Here is a 19,730-nt window from a genome sequence, read left to right as displayed (position 1 = left end):
TACCACTGGCATTTTTCACAGAACTAGAACAAAAAATTTCACAATTTGTATGGAAACACAAAAGACCCCAAATAGCCAAAGCAATCTTGAGAAAGAAAAACGGAGCTGGAGGAATCAGGCTCCCTGGCTTCAGGCTATACTACAAAGCTACAGTAATCTAGACAGTATGGTACTGGCACAAAAACAGAAATGTAGATCAATGGAACAGGATAGAAAGCCCAGAGATAAACCCACACACATATGGTCACCTTATCTTTGATAAAGGAGGCAAGAATATACAGTGGAGAAAAGACAGCCTCTTCAATAAGCGGTGCTGGGAAAACTGGACAGCTACATGTAAAAGAATGAAATTAGAACACTCCTTAACACCATACACAAAAATAAAGTCAAAATGGATTAAAGACCTAAATGTAAGGCCAGACACCATCCAACTCTTAGAGGAGGGCTTCCCTGGTGGCGCAGTGGTTGACAGTCTGCCTGCCGATGCAGGGGACATGGGTTCGTGCCCCGGTCTGGGAAGATCCCACATGCCGCGGAGCGCCTGGGCCTGTGAGCCATGGTCGCTGAGCCTGCACGTCCGGAGCCTGTGCTCCGCAACAGGAGAGGCCACAACAGTGAGAGGCCACAACAGTGAGAGGCCCGCATACCGCAAAAACAAAACCAAAAACAACTCTTAGAGGAAAACACAGGCAGAACACTCTATGACATAAATCACAGCAAGATCCTTTTTGACCCACCTCCTAGAGAAATGGAAATAAAAACAAAAATAAACAAATGGTACCTAATGAAACTTAAAAGCTTTTGCACAGCAAAGAAAACCATAAACAAGACGAAAAGACAACCTTCAGAATGGGAGAAAATATTTGCATATGAAGCAACTGAAAAAGGATTAATCTCCAAAATTTACAAGCAGCTCATGCAGCCCAACATTAAAAAAACAAACAACCCAATCCAAAAATGGGCAGAAGACCTAAACAGACATTTCTCCAAAGAAGATAGACAGATTGCCAACAGACACATGAAAGAATGCTCAACATCATTAATCATTAGGGAAATGCAAATCAAAACTACAATGAGATATCGTCTCACACCCATCAGAACGGCCATCATCAAAAAATCTACAAATAAATGCTGGAGAGGGTGTGGAGAAAAGGGAACCCTCTTGCACTGTTGGTGGGAATGTATATTGATACAGCCACTATGGAGAACAGTACGGACATTCCTTAAAAAAACTAAAAATAGAACTACCATATGACCCGGCAATCCCACTACTGGGCATATACCCTAAGAAAACCATAATTCAAAAAAGTCATGTACCAAAATGTTCATTGCAGCTCTATTTACAATAGCCAGGACATGGAAGCAACCTAAGTGTCCATCAACAGATGAATGGATAAAGAAGATGTGGCACATATATACAATGGAATATTACTCAGCCGTAAAAAGGAACGAAACTGAGTTATTTGTAGTGAGGTGGATGGACCTAGAGTCTGTCATACAGAGTGAAGTAAGTCAGAAAGAGAAAAACAAATACAGTAGGCTAACACATATATATGGAATCAAAAAAAAAAAAAAAAAAGGTCATGAAGAACCTAGGGGCAAGATGGGAATAAAGATGCAGACCTACTAGAGAATGGACTTGAGGATACAGGGAGGGGGAAGGGTAAGTTGGGACAAAGTGAGAGAGTGGCATGGACATATAAACACTACCAAACATAAAATAGCTAGCTAGCTAGTGGGAAGCAGCCGCATAGCACAGGGAGATCCGCTCCGGTGCTTTGTGACCACCTAAAGGGGTGGGATAGGGAGGGTGGGAGGGAGGGAGATGCAAGAGGGAGGAGATATGGGGACATATGTATATGTATAACTGATTCACTTTGTTATAAAGCAGAAACTAACACACCAGTGTAAAGCAATTATACTCCAATAAAGATGTTAAAAAAAAAAAACATAATGGGGCTTCCCTGGTGGCGCAGTGGTTGAGAGGTCGCCTGCCCGTGCAGAGGACACGGGTTTGTGCCCCGGTCTGGGAAGATCCCACATGCAGCGGAGCGGCTGGGCCCGTGAGCCATGGCCGCTGAGCCTGCGTGTCCGGAGCCTGTGCTCCGCAACAGGAGAGGCCACAACAGTGAGAGGCCCGCGTACCGCAAAAAAAAAAAAAAACCATAATGAAAAAGAATATATATATGTATAACTGACTCACTTTGCTGTACAGCGGAAATTAACATAACCTTGTAAATCAACTATACTTCAATAAAATTTTTTTAAAAAGATAATAATAATAGTTTATTAACATGGCTATGTAGTATTGGTTTTAATAACTGTTCATTGAATAAAAAAATATTATTTTCAGTACAGGAAGATAATTTTGAGTTTTCCCTCGTAATATAGTTTTGCTGGTACTGTCTCAAATGAATCTTACCAGAAAATCTAGTCTATATTCGGTTCTCTCAAGACCTCAAATATAAAGAACACTAAAATTTTAAAATATTCATTATCATAAAGCCTTCCATTTCTTGTCCATTTTCATAAAAGTCAATGTGATAAACTAAACTTCTTAGGGATAACCCAATTATTTCAAGTTGTTCATTGTTAATCCTCTATTTTACATCTAAGAATAGTTTGAAGTACTAGATATCATAATTTGTAACAGAAATGAGTTTTATAGGTATAATTTTCCTTAAAGAAAAAAGATAACATATTCCCTATTACTGTTGCTCACATACTTGAAATCTAAAGTAGGCTCTCATATAAGATTCGTGCTACAAATTACAGAACAAGCACCGTATCATAGCAACCCAGCAATACCACTACAGTGACACGCTGAGGATGCAATCCAAGATTCTAATTTAAGAAACTGGCACAGAATATAGGACATGCAGCTTTTTTTGGCAATACCCCTAGAACATTAATAACTAAGAGTCTAAAATCAGCTTTTATTTGAAACTTCAGAGGATCAAGCTTTTATAAGGTAACAATGGAAACGTTTATTAACAAATGATTCACAGCATTGTAACTACATATGACTTAGGTAAGGGTCTATGATTTCATTAAAATTGAAAATGGTGGGAAAAATTGTAGATATCACATCTTAGGAATTTGAATACATGAAACCTACCAGTTTGATAATGCATTCTAATATACAAATATATACCATTTTAAGAAAACCCCTAGAATACTATCTAAAACTTTAAAAAGCATAAATATTTACATGCTTTACTCAATTACCATTCAAATACAAATACATTCACAACTACTACACTACAAAAGGGTTAAAATATACTGTTCAATTTTTATTTCAAAAAATTATGTTTCCTCTTGTTATCAAAACCACTTTAAAGGGGCTTCCCTGGTGGCGCAGTGGTTGAGAGTCCGCCTGCCGATGCAGGGGACACGGGTTCGTGCCCCGGTCCGGGAAGATCCCACATGCCGCAGAGTGGCTGGGCCCGTGAGCCATGGCCGCTGAGCCTGCGCGTCCGGAGCCTGTGCTCCGCAACTGGAGAGGCCACAACGGTGAGAGGCCCGCGTACCGCAAAAAAAAAAAAAAAACACTTTAAAGAAGATAAGAACAAGAAATGAAGATGAGCTGGTGGGGCATGTTATATGGATTTCTTGGAATGTAGAACCTTGAGAAGCAGAATACTGAAAAACAGTCTCCTAGAAGAATAAATGGAATATTGTGTCATCTGTTTAATTCAATTTGAATATAAAATCTATTCATTAAATAAAGGTTTTTAGAAGCATCTTTGTTTCATTTGGGACCCTTGGAGAACAAGAAGTGTTTTAAAACAGATCTTTATAGATGGTTTCCATAGCTGTGATGAGGTTCCATCTTGCAGCTAACTCTACCTGCAACTCCTAAGAAACACCTGCTACTGTGTTAGGAAAAGGATTACCTACTTTAACAAGGTGGTTCAAGTCTCTAGGGCAGGGCCTAAGGGCCACAAAACAACCCACCCACTTCCCTCCTCCATCTGACCAGAGACGGGCTTCAGCATGGCGGTGGTGCTGCAAATCCAAGGACCCTGAAATTATATACAAAATATTGTATATGATATTTTCTGAGATGATGGATTTCTTTAATCAGATTTTCTAGGAGATCCATGTATAATCTCCCCAAAATTAAACAACAGTACTCTTAGAAGTTATTTCCTCTCCTTTTAACATAAGGAATTTTCATAATCAAGGTTTAAAATGATTTGACTCAGTATTTCCAAAAATAAAGTTTAATCAGAAACAATTCTAGATTTTAATTTTTTTCTTTCAGAAACATGCTATTTATAGTATTCTATTAAAGTGAAAGTAATGGGTTATAGAACAACATACATTATATGATCTCACTAATGGGAAAATATAGGAAGATGTTCAAAATTTTAGAAGTTTCCTCTGCCTGGGGATTTTTACTTTCTATTGACTTGTCTTTAAGAGTGAGTCTGTAAGTTTTTACAAAAATAATAAAGCCATTATACAAGAAATAGGGTAGTTAAGAATATGACATTTCTCACTGCATAGTCTTTAAATGACTTTATTTTAGAAAACCATGAAAACTGAGACTCACTCATGACTCACAGCAAGTACTGTATCCTAAAATAGTCATTCCTATTCCACAGGAGAAGCTACTTTTCTAGATCTTTTTTTAAAAAAAAGAAGTTCTCAAAATATCAAAATATGATTATGTGTAAGCTTATACAGGTGGTTCAAATTAAAAACAGAATTATCAAAATATATGAAATACCAAAATCAGTGCCTGGGTATCTGGTAGCTAAGTAAAACCTGGGTTATTTTTACCTCTCCTACATGAATGATAGAAATTTCCTATGAAGGAAATATGACTGTGAAAATTAAATGCACCTTAAAAGCATTTCATTGTTACATCTGCTACTTTATTTCCACTTTGGATTCAAATTTAGTCACAAATGTATGTAGAAAACTACTTAGAGAGATGACATATTGTCTAATTTCAGTTTTTCTCAGTTTTCAGGAGACTAAAATCAGTAGAGTGATAGATGAATTGGCCCAATTGACTTTTATATCCAAGTCTCAGTTATCTTGCCCCAATTTATTTTCCTCCCTTGAATTGGGAAATAATGATCAGAAAGACAGTGCTATGTTAATGTGGTCATAGTTTAAAAAAAAAAAGTTTTCAAAAACTGTGTGTACATAGCTTGTGTATAGAACAGAGAAGCAAAACTAAGTAGAATCTAATCAGTCTTGATATTCCATAATAATTCCATAATTCCTCAAAGCTGCTAATTACATATCATTATAACTTTAAGTGAGCAGAGACTCCAAATTATAAATCTAGCTCTGACACAAATGTGCTGAGTGATTAAAAGTTCATTTCATCTTGTTTCTCAGTACTCATTCATAAAACAACTGTTCTCCAATTTCTTCCTCAGAAAAACTTTACATTACTTTAAAAAAGGGAAGAATTGTGCTAAAAGGGAGACCTGCAAAGATCAATGAAGCATTTTTATACCAGAAGAATTTAAAAAATAAAGATCCTCTGCTTTACAGGGTCTTAGAAAAACCTACTTTCAGTACCTGCCCAGGACCTAAAAGAAATCATTATCTCTCTTGTAAGGCTCTCAACTACAAATATTTCTCCTTTGCACTGTTAGAAAATAACATGCTAATTTTGCTTTAGTGCAGACAATACATATCTTGGTTTCATATTACAGAGGACGAATCAATTGAGAAGATGAAGCTATAAATGACTTGCACAAGAATATAACCTACCTGTTTTGGTTTCTTCATCAACAAAATGCTAAATTTGGGGCTGTATGTAAACTATTACTCAATTATAAATCATTATAAATTTGTGAATTACTGCATGACACAAAACGGTGTTTTTCTTTAAATGAATTTAATAGCATTTGCTTCATTATTTCATTCAATAAATATTAAACCAAGTACTGACTGCCTAAATTCTGGGAAGGAAGATATGGATCTCAGGTCCTGGAGCACTTTACTTATAGTCTAAAGGCAGAAAACAGCCAATTAACTAACCCTACTCATGAACCTGTCCCAACAAATTTTGTAATCTACCTCACACATATACCAAGGACATCTTGCCACTGCGCAATGACATTCCACTGAATGGGGAATACATAATCCCATTTTGCCCAAAAGACCAAGTGGCCAGCATCCCAAACTATGAACATTTTCTAATAAACAACGTTGAAAATCTTTTTTTTTTTTTTGCGGTACGCGGGCCTCTCACCGTTGTGGCCTCTCCCGTTGCAGAGCACAGGCTCCGGACGCACAGGCCCAGCGGCCATGGCTCACGGGCCCAGCCGCTCCGCAGCATGTGGGATCTTCCCGGACCGGGGCACGAACCCGTATCCCCTGCATCGGCAGGCGGACTCTCAACCACTGCGCCACCAGGGAAGCCCCGTTGAAAATCTTTTAATGAATGTTTAGAAATCATAGAAATTACCAATGGGCACTCTGTGATTCACACATCCAAAATTCTATTTGATGTTTATACCTAGGTTTCCAAAAGACATCTCAAACTTAAAATCTCTAAAATATAACTCTGGATTTTCCCTCTTTATCTGGTTCTTTTTCTAATGTATTCCTTCTCAGTGGTGGTAGACCTATGCAACGCAGCTGTCCAAGCTAAAACACCTGGGAAACATCTTTGGCTCCTACCTCTGCCTGTCCATCTCTCCCAAACAATTCATCAACAAGTCCTAGCTTAGTTATATTGTGAATATATCTCTTCTCTCCATCTTTACTGCTACCACCCTAGCCCTAGCCACATCATGCCTCATCTAGTCTATTAAAACAACCTCCTAACTGATCCTCCTTCTAAAAATCTTGTTCTGCTACAATCCATTCTCCACCCAGCAGCCAGTGATACATTTTTTTTGTTTTAATTGTCAAGCTTCCTGAAAGAGATGTCCATACTTACTGACTTGGCTTTCCCAATTTCCATTCACTCCTCATTTCTCCTTAGAGAAGTCTGGTTTCAAGTCTATCAATCCTCTGAAACCCCTCTAGAGTCACAAATGTTGCCTGAAGACTACCAAACCCATGGAAACATTTCCATTCTTATTTGACTTGTTAGCAGTTCTTCTCACTGTTACTAGCCTCACCCCACTCCCAATTAAAAACATATTTTCTTCCCTTGACTGCCTTGTCTCTACTCTCTCCTGTCTTCCACTCAAGCTGCTGCTCCTTCTTCTTTGATCATCATCTAAATGATGGTATTCCTTGCCCTCTTCTCATTCTATATACATTTTCAGTAAGCAGTTGCATCTCTTCAAATGCCACCTTTAATCTAAAGCTCCTAAATTCTTATTTTTAGCACAGATTTTTCTACTTAGCTCCAGACCCAAATATCTAATTTCCTACTAGACTCTTCACTTCTATTTCCACAGGCACTTCAACCTGTCCCTGTCTTCTCCCACATCAGATCTTCCACTCTTTTTCCCTTTCAGTAAATTGCTACCATACATCTAGTTGCACAAGTTAGAAATGTATCATCATTGATTTTTCCCTCTCACCAAGTCCCCCTGTGATACCACCTATCCCCACTTAGATAAGGCCACCATCATCTCTTGCCTGGATTACTGGGCCAGCATTAACTAGTATTCTTCACTCTCATCTCCCAATATACTCTTCACACAACTGTCAGGAATAAGTGCAGGACATGGCATCAAGGCTGTTACCTAGACACTAATTGTCGCTTCAGTCTCTTCTCTAGCCAGTTCCCTATTATAATATTCTTTATCACGGCCACATATATTGCTGGCAGTTCCCAACATACGCTATGCTCACCTACCTCTGGGGTTGCCCATACTGTCCTTTAGGTGGACCTCTTAGAACCCACGTGTCTTGGTCTAACACGTCTGGCCTTTCAGGTCTCAGCTTACCTGTCACCTTCTCCAGGAAGCTTTCCCTGATCTCTCTCCTCTCTCTCCTCAAAACTGAGTTGGGTCCCTCACACACCCCCCTAGGCTTTCACTGCTTACTCTTATCACAGCACTTGTCTCTAATTGAAACCACCGGCTTACATGTCTATATTTATCCCACCAGACTCTAAGCCCCTAAAGACATTTAATTTTGAAAGAAAAAGCATTCATCATTTTATTCACTTTACTGAGTAAAAGTTTTAATCTCTACAATGGTTCACCTAAAATTTAAGCACTATGAACATCAAAGAGGAAAATATTTCTGTACTAGACTTTGAAAGCAAAGTATGTATCTAGTTTCACAGCAGGCAAACAAAATCTTCTTCCTCTGGCTAATTATAAGAAGAACAGTAGTACAAGTTAAAAAAAAAAAGCAGGGGCTTCCCTGGTGGCGCAGTGGTTGGGAGTCCGCCTGCCGATGCAGGGGACACGGGTTTGTGCCCCCGTCCGGGGGGATCCCGCAGGCCGCGGAGCAGCTGGGCCCGTGAGCCATGGCTGCTGAGCCTGCACGTCCAGACCCTGTGCTCCGCAACGGGAGAGGCCACAACAGTGAGAGGCCCGCGTACCACAAAAAAAAAAAAAAAGCAAATATATATTCCTATAGAAATTATATTTTATTTTACTTATGACTTCAACAGATGTTTATCTTTAGAAAAGTCTGTTTGGAAAATTATGTTTTAAAAAAACACCCAGTTTTGCTAAATCAAAATTCAGAGCTTATGACAAAAACTGTCTCATCCTTTTGACTTTATCAATTTAGAGGCACAGGATCAACCATGAGTTCAAATAATCATCATCTTCTGGTAACATCTATAATTCTAGAATATCCGTTATCAATGAGTGTGAATCAAAGGCAAATCCAATTAAAAAGAGAAAATGTATCATTTTTAAAGCTATATTTAATATTTTATTATCCTGTACTACAAGTTAAGCCCAGTCATTAAAAAATTCTAGTTTCATACACCTAACATCTTTTTAACTATCGTTTATGCAGTTTCCTCACTAAGCAAAATCTGAGAGAGTATCTAACAGCTTAAAAACCCTGTACTTCTTCTCCCTACCTTAAAGAAAGCTTTTCTGATGAAATGACAAGATAGCTATTTATTTAGAACAAGAGTGAAACTCATTCCCAATGAAAGCTAAACCAGAATGACTTCTGAGGTCCCATTCAGCACTGGAAGGCTCAACTAGATATAACATCACAATAATGTTACAGTAAATGCAATTAGCATCACCATTCCAGTAGGAGGAGTGAGTTCCCAAGAAATCCCTTGCCTTCAGTATCCAAGTTAGAAATAGGTTCTCTGAATTTTATGTGAACCTATCATATGTGGCAAACTACAAAAAAAAAAAATCCTAATAGATTTCTTTAAGAAATCTGATCAAAATTGCAGGATTTCTAAAATTCACCATTACACGAAAAAACCACATAAACAAATTCCTTCAAGGAAAAGTTCAAAAATATATATAAAAAGTGGTTTGAAACTGCTCATTAGTGAATATCCTGCCCAGACAAGCAGAGCTTATTTCACATAAACCTAGCCTGTCATGTAAAACTCTTTCAGTAAAGCATTTAGGTTCCCTATCACATAATAATGCACTGAAAGTAATTATATATTTAAAATCTGTTCCTTTCATCTCCTTCAAGGACATCCTTATAAATAAAGACTGAGCCTCAAATTTAGAAATTACTGGAAACTAGTTATTTCAGTTTACCCGATATTTACATAGTTGTCCACATCTGGAAGTCAACCCAGTATTACTTTTCCACACAGACCTTACACAATACTTTTCCTAGAAATAAATCTATCAATAATGTTACACGTCACTTAAACCAGTCACTGGCAAAGCACAAATACAGCAGCAAACAATCCTTTCTTTCAAACCTACATTTACTATTTATTATCATGGTACTGAAAACCCAAAATTCATAACTTTGAATCAGATTTACGCACAAATATATTAAAACAAAACACAAAACAGAAGAGAATCCATCTGCTGGTAGATAGCACAGAACACCACTGAAGGAAGCATAATCAATAACGGGGGATGTGTGTAGAGGGAGGGCCAACAGGTAATTTCTTAATCAAAACAGTGACTCCGCCTACATGACCACACTTATTATGCACAGAACACCGTATTTGGTACTATAATAGGATATGAAAACACAGATAACTTCTGCTTTCACAAAAATTTTACCATCTCATTCTGGAGGGAGAACATCACATCATAACTGACACTGACTCAGCACAACAAATCAACAAATACAGGTATCATTCAAACTGGTTAGCAGAAAGGCCAAAGACAAAAGAGAGTTATGGAATATAAGTGGCCCCAGGTCCTTGCTGCCCTACCTTCAGTAAAAAACTGTGGTCAAGATTAAGATGATAGATGTAAAAACACTCTGACGAAAAACATTTCTTTTTCCTTTTTCTTTTTCTTTCTAAAATGCCCTGTTTATTCTGCAAAAATCTGGAATACTTCACAAATCTGTGTGTCATCCTTGGGCAGGAATCATGCTAATCTTCAATAGTTTCAGTTTTAGTATTATGTGCTGCCAAAGCAACCACAAGAAAAACATTACTTGGCGCTAAATAAATATAAGGCATGACCAAAAACAGTTATGATCAACAATATCTCATCTGTTCAACATCTAATAGTCAACATATACACTAGTAATATTAGTTCTAAATCTTCAAGAGGCAGAACAATGCTGTGAACATACAGCAAATATCAGCTTTACATTCCAAATTGGTTGGGATTATCATGCTACCCTGAATGATGAGATTAAAACTAGGCAAACTGCTATCATATGTTCTCATTTTTACTTGACAGCTCAGCCACAGCTCTGAAAATCACAGAGAGAAAAAAAAAACACGTGACCACCTTGTATCAAAGGATAATAGCTGGTTTTTAATTATGATAACTACAGTAAAATCCAATAGAATCAACTCATCACACCTAAAACTCCAGAATCCAAGAGCACTATCCCCTTCAGGAAAGTAGCTGATTAGCCATAGGGGGCAGCAAAGTTAAGAGAGTGAAAAGTAAATAGCACGAGGTGAAGTGAGGGCAGGAAATGTTAATAGGCTGGGTAATGAGCCGCAAGTATCCAGAGAAAAGGACAAAGTCTCAATTAATGAATTAAATCAATAGACAGATAATGCCAAACCAGTAATTCTCAACCCTGGCTGCATATCAGAATCATCCTGGGAGCTTTCAAAAATACAAATGCCTGCATCCTACCTTAGACCAATTTATTTAGAATCACTTGAGGGTAGGACCCAGGCACTGATGTTTTTTAAAACTCTCTAAGTGCACAGCCAGGGTTGAGAACACTGCTAAACACATAAAATTAAAATAAGGTAGTTTATATCCCCAGCTTTTTACAATTTAAAAAGTTAAAATTGTAAAAACACACAATCTATTATTTCCCAAATGTATGATTTTTGTTGATAAACCTGTCTTTGTCATCCAAAGAGAGGCAATACCTCATTAAAGACTAATTCATTTTTGTGATTTTAGCAGGGGAAAATATTATTCTTACAAGTAAAAATGATTAAACTGAAGGTCAAAGGGGTTAAACAACTAGCCCAAACCAACTGTGACTCATCAATGATACAGGAAGACAGTTTACGTGTACTATTTACAGGATGGTACTCTATCCCAGTGATCACACTATTTTACTTAAATACATTTTACTGGATTCTCACTTTACAGGCACTTCATAAAAGGATCCAAAATTCAATTAAGAATCAGAGGAGGTAACAACATTGGGGGAAAAAGAAATTTGACCCTAAATAGGAATTCTGAAGATGTTAAATTAGACTTAAATGGAAGTTTTTCCTTCATGTGAAGGCCAGCAACAGACACTATATTAATTTCTCTAGAAGTATATCCTTAAAAAGTTTTTAAAAATTTAAAAGTAAGTCTACCAGAAGAAATATAATATTACTTCCAGAAGACAGTCCTAAAATAGGTAAAATGTTATATCCCTTTGTAAACAAACATTTTTAACTTATTCAGATGAATTTCAACTCTCCTTTATTGCCACCCCAATTACTAAAACGGGTTTTGGGTTTAGATGGAATGAAATTAATTTTGAAAAAAATCTATAAACCTTAAAAGTTCAGTCAGTAGTGTCCCTCACCAGCACAAAAAAGTTAAGTTAGTTATGAAATTTCAAATCGTGTCGTTGTTCTTGTTCCAGATACCCTAAGAGACCACATACATCAAGAAAAACAAAATTTTTTTTTCCCTATAGGTAAGCAAAGCACTTCAAATGAGCACCACTGTTACTGGACTCAATACCTCCAGTGGGACCCAGGTTCTAAGAATATACCAACCAAGAAACTGAGGAAACTTGGTAAGTTCTTTACCTCATCTGAAGGGGACTTCAATCTCAAAGCCAGTTTCATTCTGTTCTTTGCCATTTACTGGCTGTCTCCCATAAGAAATGCACATCTATACAATTCTACTGGCTAATTCAATTTCTCTGCTTGATAAAAAACTTCTAACTACAACTTTCAATATTTTAAATAGTCACTCTACCCTATTTCCACATCCACACTTATGCCGATGTTACAGCTTCACCTCATTTCACATAAATCATATGTGAAAACTGATTATAAACAAATTATACATTAAGTACACTAGCAAAGTTTACTATTTATGTGAATCCTTCATTTAGAAAATACCTTTGATCTGGATTTTCAAATATCAAACAGAATGGGAACTAACATTCTTTGCCTATTTTTAGGCACTAATTACATTATTTCACTTAATCCCCCAAATCCTGGGGAGATAGAAGGTATTATCCCCATTTTAGAGATAAGGAAAGCAACTCAGAAAGATTAAAATTTTACCTTTGACCCAGGGCTGACCCCAATGACCCAACTCTATGATACTGCTCAAATTTCACAAAGCAGGATAACAGCAAAAATACTGAAATCATTTAACCTGGGTACCGGTGTCAGGTGCAACACCATCCAGATAAGTAATCACAGGCCTGAAACTAAGCTGTTTAAGCCTCAGCTTTCTCATCTGCGAATAATACTGGTCTTGCACAGAGTTGCTGGGATAACACAATGAAATATAATTTTTGTAAAAATACATTGAGCTACGGATTGTCACAATATTACCTTAGGTGTGAAAAAGCAAGGGCTATCGGGGATTAGATGTTACACAACTTTGGACTATTTCACTTATTATGAGCAATACTGTTTTTATAATTTAAAAATATAAATAAAAGTGTAAAATAATTTGTAAATGCTATATAACTGTATGGCATCTACTATTTTACCAAACCAATCCTTCTAGAGACTTACACAAAAAAGGTTAAACAGACTGAAAAGCTTCCAATTAACTGATTTTTTTTTTAAGTTAAAAGTCTCCTAACTGTTGGTTACCAGAGGAAAAGTTTAAGGTAGAAAAATTAAGTACTATACTAATGAAAATTTAAATACAGAAAAAAATGATTGACAGAATGTTCCTACCTTTATTTTCTAATACCTAGTTCTCAGAGGAACTTACAGAATTAACATAAGAAATTTCAAGTATTTTGGAAAAAAAAAATTTTTAAGCTATAAAATATAAGGCAGTTAAGTTTGATGACCCACATAACAGTTTCTCATTTTTAAAACATCCTTTTAACAAGGCTTGTTTTTTAAATACTTTCTGTAATAAAACAGAATTTTCTCTGAACATTTTCACCATTAAAATCCTGCAACCCACTTACTAAATTATTTCACACGAATAACTTCTTATAGATTAAAAAGTGGGATTATTTTGTTACTCTTTACCCATAGCATGCTTTAAGGAAAATAGCTGGCACCTTTCCAGTTTAGATTCATGTGAACAAAGTGTAACGTAAGCAGGTTGGCATAAACACTTAAAAGATTTTGGATGGCCACAGACATTGAATCACTCCACAGCAAGATTATATTTCAGAGCAGGAAGAAAAATTCTCTTTCATACATGTATTACAGGGCTTTCCACTGGTTTTTGTTAAGGCCACAAATGGAAAAAACTACTACTGACAGAAAAAGCACTCAACGTTGTGGTATCAAAGACACTGCCAAAGTACCAAATGAAGCAACTGAATTTTTAAAAAACCACTTTTCAAGCATTTTGGCATCTGGAGTACAAGTAGTTTTTCCTAGTGGGTAATCTAAGTAAGAATCTTATTCTTCAATTAAATTTACATAAATTTATCCTGAATACGTAACTTTGCTTATAAAGAATACTATATTTTCATGTAAAACACATAGAATAAAACTAAAGTTCCAATTTTATTTTTTTCTCTACTAGTGAGCAAAATACTATAAATAAAACATTCAATGACACCTTCAACTTGTTGAACTATACACCGTGAAACCTGGATGAATACTGACTCTGCATATTTTTGCTAGGCTTTTAAAAACAAAATATATTAAAACTGCATCTCCTGGCTTGAAGCAACCATATATCTAATATTCAATTATTTTTATTAAATATAAGTAAATATTATATTAAAAAAGACAATATAAGGAACATCTTACTAAAAAGCAAATTAAAGAAACATGAAAGAAAAACACTAGCACCAAACCTTCAAACTGCAAAAACAATTTGCCAATTTAATGAAAAAAAATTAAAAAGGTAAAAATATGTTTTAGTTAAGTTTAAAATTTTAAATTCATGAATAGTAGTTCAATGTCCTAATAGGTAAGATGATATTCTTTTATAGCTATGACATCACTCAAGTATTAGTCTTGGCAATGCCTACTACCATTGTGGTCTACCATTGACTATGCTATGTAAATTTTCACAATTTTTGTATGCTAAATAGCAAATGATAAATGCAGTACCACAGGCTACACATCTTAAATAAAACCTTCTTTCAAAAGTCAGTTTGATTCTGGCTGTGGTATGTCTTTAATTTAGAAGCACCCCAAGAGGCAGGGCAGTGTAGGATCTGAATGGGGTTCCAGAGCTATTGCAGGTCAACTGTGATTTGATCTGGGGTTTTCTTTAGACTCTTAGCCAAACTAAGGCTGGATTCATAGGCCCAAAGACAAATCAGAACCAGACTGGCCTTAAAGGGGATGCTGGAGCTTTTTCAAACTGATAGAAAAACCTGCTGAACATTTATCTATTTCAGTATGAACTTTTCATTTCCTGGCCTTGCAAAACAGATGATCTAGATTTCTATCAGGTTTCTTTTGTCGAAAAGAAATTTCGAATGTTTAGTACCATTATCATCTTGTTCCATGATATTGCCTATCTCATAAAAAGCAAAGACATTAAAATTATAAAATTAAAAGGTAGTAATCCACAAAGAATAAACTAGAACACCAGGAACCAATTTCTTTCTTTCTTTCTTTCTTTTTTTAATCCTCTAAACCTAGTGGGAAAAAGCAGTGAGCCAAAAGGAGTGCCAAGTTCTCCTGCAAGGCATTGACACGGATACCAATCTGAATTACTGTACAAACCTACAAAGTCCCTGGAATCACTGCTTGGCGAACTAAGTTCCCATTCCATTGCAAAGCGACACTATCTATCCCTTAACACCTCTCCAAGTTTACCGTGTGTATCTTCTAAGACGATAAAGTATTTTAAGTTTTTCTATTCTTTGGGCTAAAGGGAACATTTAAATCTAATGACCCAGTAAGTAAGACACTACACTGGTCAGATTTTTTAGGCTTTTTCTATCTAAAGGCCAGGTAACTCCTAACTCCTATCTAAAGGCCAGGTAACTCCTAACCGGTGTGTGCATTAGGATTCCCGGTCTGTAAGACTCTTAGGAACCATCAATGGGAAGGAAAGTTAGGGAGAGAGTGCGTACAGGCACTTTATAATTGGAAAAGTAAAGGATTGGCTAAGAGTGGCCGAAAAGAGGAGGCAGGTCTCAGAAAGGGAAGGTCGGAACGTAAGACAGGTTGTTAAAGCAAGATGGGGACGGGCAAGGCTCGGGGAAGAAGAGTGAAGCACTCTACCCCTCGGGCCGCAAGAGGAGAGCTCCAGTCGCAAGGGCAGGTAAAAGAGCGCGCAGGTGGGGAGGGGTGCCGACCTCCTCCAAGACCGGAAGAGCTGAGGTGAACCCAGAAGTGAGAAAAGCAAGGCTCTTAACAGCAAACCTGTTTGAATCAAAGGGGGTGAGAGGACGCCAAGGAAGCATGGGGAACGCGACTCACACACTCCGAGCCCCAGCTGGGCAGAAGAAACCCCCAGAAAGAAATGACTCTGGCGGCGCGGAGGCGAGCCCCCACGTTCCTCCCCGGGCTGCGCCCTCGGAGGTTACCTTTGAGCTGAGGCAAGGGGTGCAGCTCCGGCTGGCTGCCCTGGCTGCGGAACTGCGACGAGCCCTGCGAGCGCTTCTGCCTCTGCGCTTTGCGCACCGATTTCCGGGTGAAGCCGTCCACTTTCTCCGAGGCCGAGATGGCGGCGCTGGCAGCCCCCGCCGGCGGCGGCGACGACGACGACATCACCACGGCCCTGGTGCTTGGCAGCTCCGGCTGCTGCTTGCACGGAACGGGCAGCAGCAGGAGGAGGAGGCGGGGGAGAGGCGCCGAGAGCTCGCGCCCCTCCGCCCCGTTCCCCCGGCCGCACTGCCCTCCCGCTCCCGGGCGCCGCCGAGCTTCTCCTCGCCGCCCACCGACGCCTCACGGCCACATCTCAGTGCCGGAGGTTCCTGGTCCCCGACGCGCGGCGAGCTCCCGGGGCTGACGGAGGCGAGGGCGGGGGTAGAGGGGGGGTGAAGAAGTTGTTGACTCCGAGTTCGGAGGGCTGGTGGACGGGAGCCCGAAGTTTAGACAACTGAGGCGAGGACGCTGGGGTGCGGACGTCGAACGCGCCTCTCGTCCCTGCAGCCTGGGTCGTCAGCCGGCCGGCCCGCCAGCACCTCAGTGGCCGCAGCTAGCGCAGCCCGCCCTGCCTGGAGCCTCCTCCCGAGGCGCTGCCATCGCGGGTCCCCTCCGAGCCGCTGTCGCCACCGCCGCGGTGTCCGCTCTTCCCTGTCAGCGCCGACCCCTCATCTCCCGGGGCGGTGAACCGCCGCCCCGGCCCTGGGCGCGCACACACACTCGCTCCTCGAAGCGCCGAGCAGTCCGAACCCCCTCCCCCACGCGCTCTTCCGCAGCCCACAGAGAACCCCTGGCGGGCGACCGCTACAACTTGAGAAGGTGCTGGGTAGAGGCAAGGGGGGAGTGTGAGTGCGTGTGCGCGCGCGCGCTAGGGCGCGCGGCCAGGGGGAGGGACCGCGCGGGGGATGGGGAGGGAGGAGATTGACTGACAACTTTACGCGGGGTCCCGCCAGCCTCTCGGAGGCCCGGGAAGGAGTAGGGGGTGGGAAAGCACGCCAGCTCCCTCAGCCAATCGCAGGGCTAAGCGGCAGCAACGGGGTGAAGCTTGGCCTCCTGCAAGGGCTATCAAACTGGGAGGTTAGGCAGAGGAATGGGGCGTGGTTGTATGACGGACCTCGGCTACAGCCAATCGTTAGTGAGGATGACAAGCGGAGTGCCACTCTCACGTCAGAACAGTGTAACTAACTCTCTAATGATTGAGGGGAGGTGCGCCTCCACCAGCGATCAGCTTTGCACGCCTGCGCGAGAGCTCCAGGCTATAATTGCGCTCCTGACAGCCTATGAGAAGACCGGGAAACTAGAGGAGGGAGTTTAGAGAACAAAATAGACTGTGCCCATCCTTCCCTCCCCTCTCTACTGGCCAATGAGGAACTGAAGCGACTGGTGGAGAGCTTGGGGGCTGGGGCGCGAAAGAGAGCCAGGTGTTACATCACTGAAAAGGGGTGGAGCAAAGGCCTGGTAGGGGGTGGAACAAGCAGTGTGATCGATGGCTGAAGTAGTCCCACGGAGGAAGACGAGGAAATGAACTTGTCCAATCAGAGCGAGGTGCTGGCCTCTGTGGGCGGGCCTTGGAGCCTCGCCTGCCCTAAGCCGCGCACTTGGAAGTTAACGGGATAAATTTATAGCTCTCTGGTGGCTCTAGCACTGCACTTCCTGAGAGCTGTTCTAGCGCGAGTTTGGGCAGTCTGGCGTACACTACTGAAAAGAGTTTCCCAGATCCACACCCTGCAGGAAGAGATTTATCATTTCCAATTTAGTATCCTACTAATTTTCACTCTTCTTCAGCCGGAGGCCTTCAGCTGCTCCAACAGGAAGAGTACAAATTGGCTGATCTGTGGTTTGTGGATTTGAGGGCTTGCCATTTACTCTTACTGGGATCCCCTGTAGATTCCATCCAGACTTTAAACTTTTTAAGGACAGGGACTACTGGTCATCTTAGTTTTTTTGTGTGGCGCTTTCTGTATAATGATGCTTAATAAAAATAAGTGAGCTGAACAGTCTGTCTTCTCTGCGGCTTGGCGGACCCCAATCTCCATTTCTCTTCCACGAGCCCCAGACCTCTTCCTTTCGACAAAATTAAAATGGTTGCCATATATTTAAGCAAAACTATCTGATGCATATGTACCGAAGATGCCAACTTTGGGTAGGAAGTTGGATTCCAGATCTAAAACCAAACACTACTTTAAAATACTTCCTTCCTTACATTCACTGAGTGGTGAAATCGTACACAAGCCTCCTAGTCAAGGAGGTTCAAACCTCAGCAGCGTCTTTGAGACCTTCCTCATCAAATCAAGTTCCAGATCGTGTTGAATCTACCTTCACAAACGTTCAAACCAAGCCTTCCTTACAATTTGCACAACCAACCCACCAAATATAGTTCAGGGCTTTCAAAGTCACTGCCAGATCAGTCTTTTTAAATGCCAAATTTTCTTATTGGCATGTGTGAAGAACCATCCAGTACCTACAGAATAAAGTCCCAATTCCAGGCTCTTCTCAATCTAACTCGTGGCTGTCTTTCCAGGCATAAATCGTGCCATGTCCCTACACAAACTCTTTTTCAATATAGACACATCATTCTACACACTGATACCCTAAAAGTATAGTGCTTCCTTGACCCTCAGCTCCAACATCTTGAAATAATCCACTTTTTTCCCCATCTTGTTGAGACCTAACTGTTTTTCCTAACCCTAGCTCAACCCCTATCTTTTATGAAGCCATTCATGATAATCTGGCCAAAAGGGATGCCTTTCTTCTTTGCATTCCTATAGCATTTATTATCTATAACACTCACAGGGTCTGTCATCATATAATGTCAGCGATGGCAGGCACTCTGCTCTTTCTCCCCTGGAAGTCTGTAAACACTAAGAGAGCAAGAACTCAGTTATTTTATACCTATGTATCTTTTACTGAACAAAGGCTAGATATGCAGTATGTAACAGTCTAATTTTTAGTTCTCAAGAACAAGGTTTCTGAAAGCATGATCATTGGATCGCCTGCATCAAAATCCTCTGAGGTGCTTACTTAAAATGCAGATTCCTGGACCTTACCCCAGACACACAGAATCAGAACCTACGGGAAAAACACTGAGAAATCTACTTTTAATAATCTCCCTAGGTCATACTTATGCACACAAAAGTTTGAAACTACTATTATCTAGTCACCTGGATTTTATTTAGAATAGATTATAAATGTCTAAAAGTCAAGGGTAGTACTATTTATAATAAAGAGCATTTACATAGGATAAGAAGGGGAAATAAATAGCAGAGCACACCAATAAAGCTAAAATTCATACTGGAATATGATAGATAATAAATAATGGAAAATAGAGACCAAATAAAATAGATAGAAAATAGACACTAGAAACAAATTATTGGGAGGCTTGGAACCAGCAAAACCGTCAGGGCTTTCTGAAACAGCCTCTTGGAGAAGAATTTTGAGAAAAATTTTAAATAAAGAGTGAGTCAAAGCCTAA

At 39.8% G+C, this 19,730-nt stretch overlaps 1 protein-coding gene across 2 annotated transcripts in view; it reads right to left on the bottom strand.

Moving 5' to 3' along the window:
• Positions 1-17,127, bottom strand: part of PPP2R5A (protein phosphatase 2 regulatory subunit B'alpha) — a 91,870-nt gene extending 74,743 nt beyond the window's left edge. The window contains exon 1 of one of the 2 annotated variants that reach the window (XM_079903047.1): positions 16,198-17,127. In XM_079903047.1, the coding sequence (XP_079759173.1) occupies positions 16,198-16,381 (184 nt within the window). In that variant the 5' untranslated portion in view covers positions 16,382-17,127. The remainder of the gene's footprint in view (positions 1-16,197) is intronic. The other variant, XM_079903048.1, reaches the window with a different exon arrangement.
• Positions 17,128-19,730: the final 2,603 nt, after the last annotated feature.

This window comes from Stenella coeruleoalba (assembly GCF_951394435.1).
Source record: "Stenella coeruleoalba genome assembly, chromosome: 1".
Classification (NCBI taxonomy): Eukaryota; Metazoa; Chordata; class Mammalia; order Artiodactyla; family Delphinidae; genus Stenella; species Stenella coeruleoalba.
The sequence above is the reverse complement of the archived record's forward strand: the minus strand, read 5'-3'. Positions and strand labels throughout refer to the sequence as shown.